At 47.5% G+C, this 2,574-nt stretch overlaps 1 protein-coding gene across 1 annotated transcript; it reads left to right on the top strand.

Moving 5' to 3' along the window:
• Nucleotides 1–1,624: 1,624 nt before the first annotated feature.
• On the top strand, nt 1,625–2,212 carry LOC134532252 (ankyrin repeat and LEM domain-containing protein 1-like). Its single transcript, XM_063368674.1, has one exon. It carries the CDS (start codon nt 1,625–1,627, stop codon nt 2,210–2,212), a length of 588 nt encoding a protein of 195 aa, XP_063224744.1.
• Nucleotides 2,213–2,574: the final 362 nt, after the last annotated feature.

Here is a 2,574-nt window from a genome sequence, read left to right as displayed (position 1 = left end):
TATTGCCGTCCCAGTCCCGTCCCTTTGTCTTGCGACTGGTTAGTGTGATCTTGCCAGCTGCATGTCAGGTGTCACTGGCCACACAAAGCTGTGTTCACTGTGTTAACGACGTCGCCAGGTGTTTGGTTCTCGGCTATTTTACTATAACATCGCTGACTTCGCACATGCGCAGATAAACAAACAAAAAATGTGTGGAATTATGCTATACACCTCGGACTCTCATACCCCGAACAATGGGTTCCGATAAATACTCGCGCCAAGTGAATTCGCGTCACGCGAGTTCGGCTATGCTAGCCGGCTGGTGGTTATTTTCGTTCAAAACGTGGCGAAGGAACTTGTGTGGATCAGGTAGAAAACATTCGGCTATAAACGAAAGATATAAGAACAATGCTATCCTGAAATGCTGTAACATGTTTTTGGGAGTAGATAATCACAGCGACAGACGGACAGGATGCGCTTCCGCCCTTGCTGTCAGCGATGTTTATTTTGACAGCTCAAGCAATTATCTTTTCCACGTCCCTTCACAGCAAAGAAGAAGAAGAAGAAAACACGTTATAATGCAGATGGAAAAGTAACTTTGCAGTAAAATAAATATATTTATGGCCCTGCTAAATTTTTCTATTCAATAAAATTCGAGGTATTAGTGATTTTTCAGCAGAAACTGCTGTGTGACTAATAAACAAATTGTATCATAATAACTTATAACGTATTTATTAACGGCGAAGAACAGTCTTATAAGCCCATAAAAATATTTATTTTACCGAGAATGGACTATACAACCCGGCTTTTGTCGCACGCGGTGTGGGAGGGGAGGAGGATGCTGACAGTTTCTCACGCAGAAGGTTGAAATAAGGGAGGGAATGTGTTGAAATGTTAGTTGGAAAAGGAGAGGAAGGTGCTTTTACATTGTTTGTGGCTCTGGGAGGGATTAACCTTGAAGAATTAGCAGGGGATCGAGAGGTAAGCGTCACGTCACGTATGACGTCAAGCCGCCGCTACCGCCAGCCTGGCCGGACGAGTTTCTTACGCTCTCTCAGCGGCTTTTCGTGCGGGCGGGTAAGATAACATGACAGCTGAGACTGCTTTTCGTGCGATAGTGGACGCGCCGAGCTCGGCTAGACACTGCCCGAGCGACATTCACGTGTATGTATCCGACGATGCGGCGACACCCCGAATTCTCTATTGCGACCATTCCGTTTATAAGTCCGTATTTCCGGAAACCGTGAGGGGTCGCATCAGCGGGATTCTACTGTATGTAAATTTTGGGTTCATAAGACTGCTTAAACGTTTTTATATTATAATTTTAGAAGTAAATAAATGTAGGTCCGGCGCCTGATGCCGGTGCGTGGTGGTGGTGTCGGCCATCTTGGATTGTGATGTACAGCTAATCCTTTGGGTTTTTTATAAGGTACTTTTCTTCTAAAACACACCAGTATTGAGGCAAACAAAGCAAAACAAAAAATTGTTCAAATTGGTTGAGCCATTTTCGAGACTTAACACATAGCATTACACGCACGCACATTCACACAAACACATACACAAAAAAACACTTACGCGTGTGTGTATATACACACACATTTAAATTTCAGAACACTGCAGCGTTCTGGAGAGAGCTCTGGAAAACATGGAAACTGTCTGCCCGTACGCCGCGCTCGAGCAAACAGTGTCCCAGCAGTTTTCAGCTCCAGGGCCCGGTCTGTGGTGGGAAGGCAGCTCCAACACTCGTTGCAACTACCTGCTGTTGGATCCTCGACGCCTGCCTCGCGACGACGAGCCACTGGATGCAAGGCGGCGGTGGGCCGCTTTCCTCGACGCCATATTCTACATTGGCCAGGGCAGGTCCTTCCGCCAGCACGCCCATATGCTCGAGGCGGCGAGCGCTCTGAGGGAGCGGGCGCGCTCCAGGAGCGGGAAAGTCAAGATGATCCTGGACATATGGGAGGAGGGACAGGGCGTGGTGAGCTACCTCGTCTTCTGCAACATCGTCCAGGAGGAAGCTCGCACCCGGGAGGCAGCCATGATCGACGCCCTCGGCATCGACTTCCTGACGAATGAAAGGAAAGGCAGTTACCATGGAGTGGCCAGGGAGTGGTCCCAGAAGCAGAAACAACAGTTGGGCACGTACTTACTGTACAAAGCGTTTCACCAGTTTCGCTCTGAGAGGGCACATCATATACGGCCGTGTGATTTAGGAATATGGTGTGGAAAGTAGAGAGGGGAAAATATATTAAGTGGGAATAAGTTTAAAAGCAAATAATAATTAACGGCTACTATGTGGATTTAGTATGATTTTCCACTGAGCCTTGCCCTGACCCCTGCATGGTGTGTCCAACATTGTGTGTGTTGTGCGAGCATATCCATGACTGTTCAGACAACATGCCAACATGCTGAGGGTGCACTGTAAAATCAATAATTATATACCAGAGGTTCCCAAAGTGGCGCTGTGGCGGCCTGGGGCACTGTGGAGAGTAAACAGAGGCGCAGTGAGGAGCTCCTTTCCTCTTCTCCGGAAACTTAACTTACTTACATTCACAATAAACAATTCAAATCGTGTGTACTGCAAGCACCACTCAC

Source organism: Bacillus rossius, chromosome 5 (assembly GCF_032445375.1).
Source record: "Bacillus rossius redtenbacheri isolate Brsri chromosome 5, Brsri_v3, whole genome shotgun sequence".
NCBI classification, from domain to species: Eukaryota; Metazoa; Arthropoda; class Insecta; order Phasmatodea; family Bacillidae; genus Bacillus; species Bacillus rossius.
This window is presented reverse-complemented; position numbering and strand designations above follow the sequence as displayed.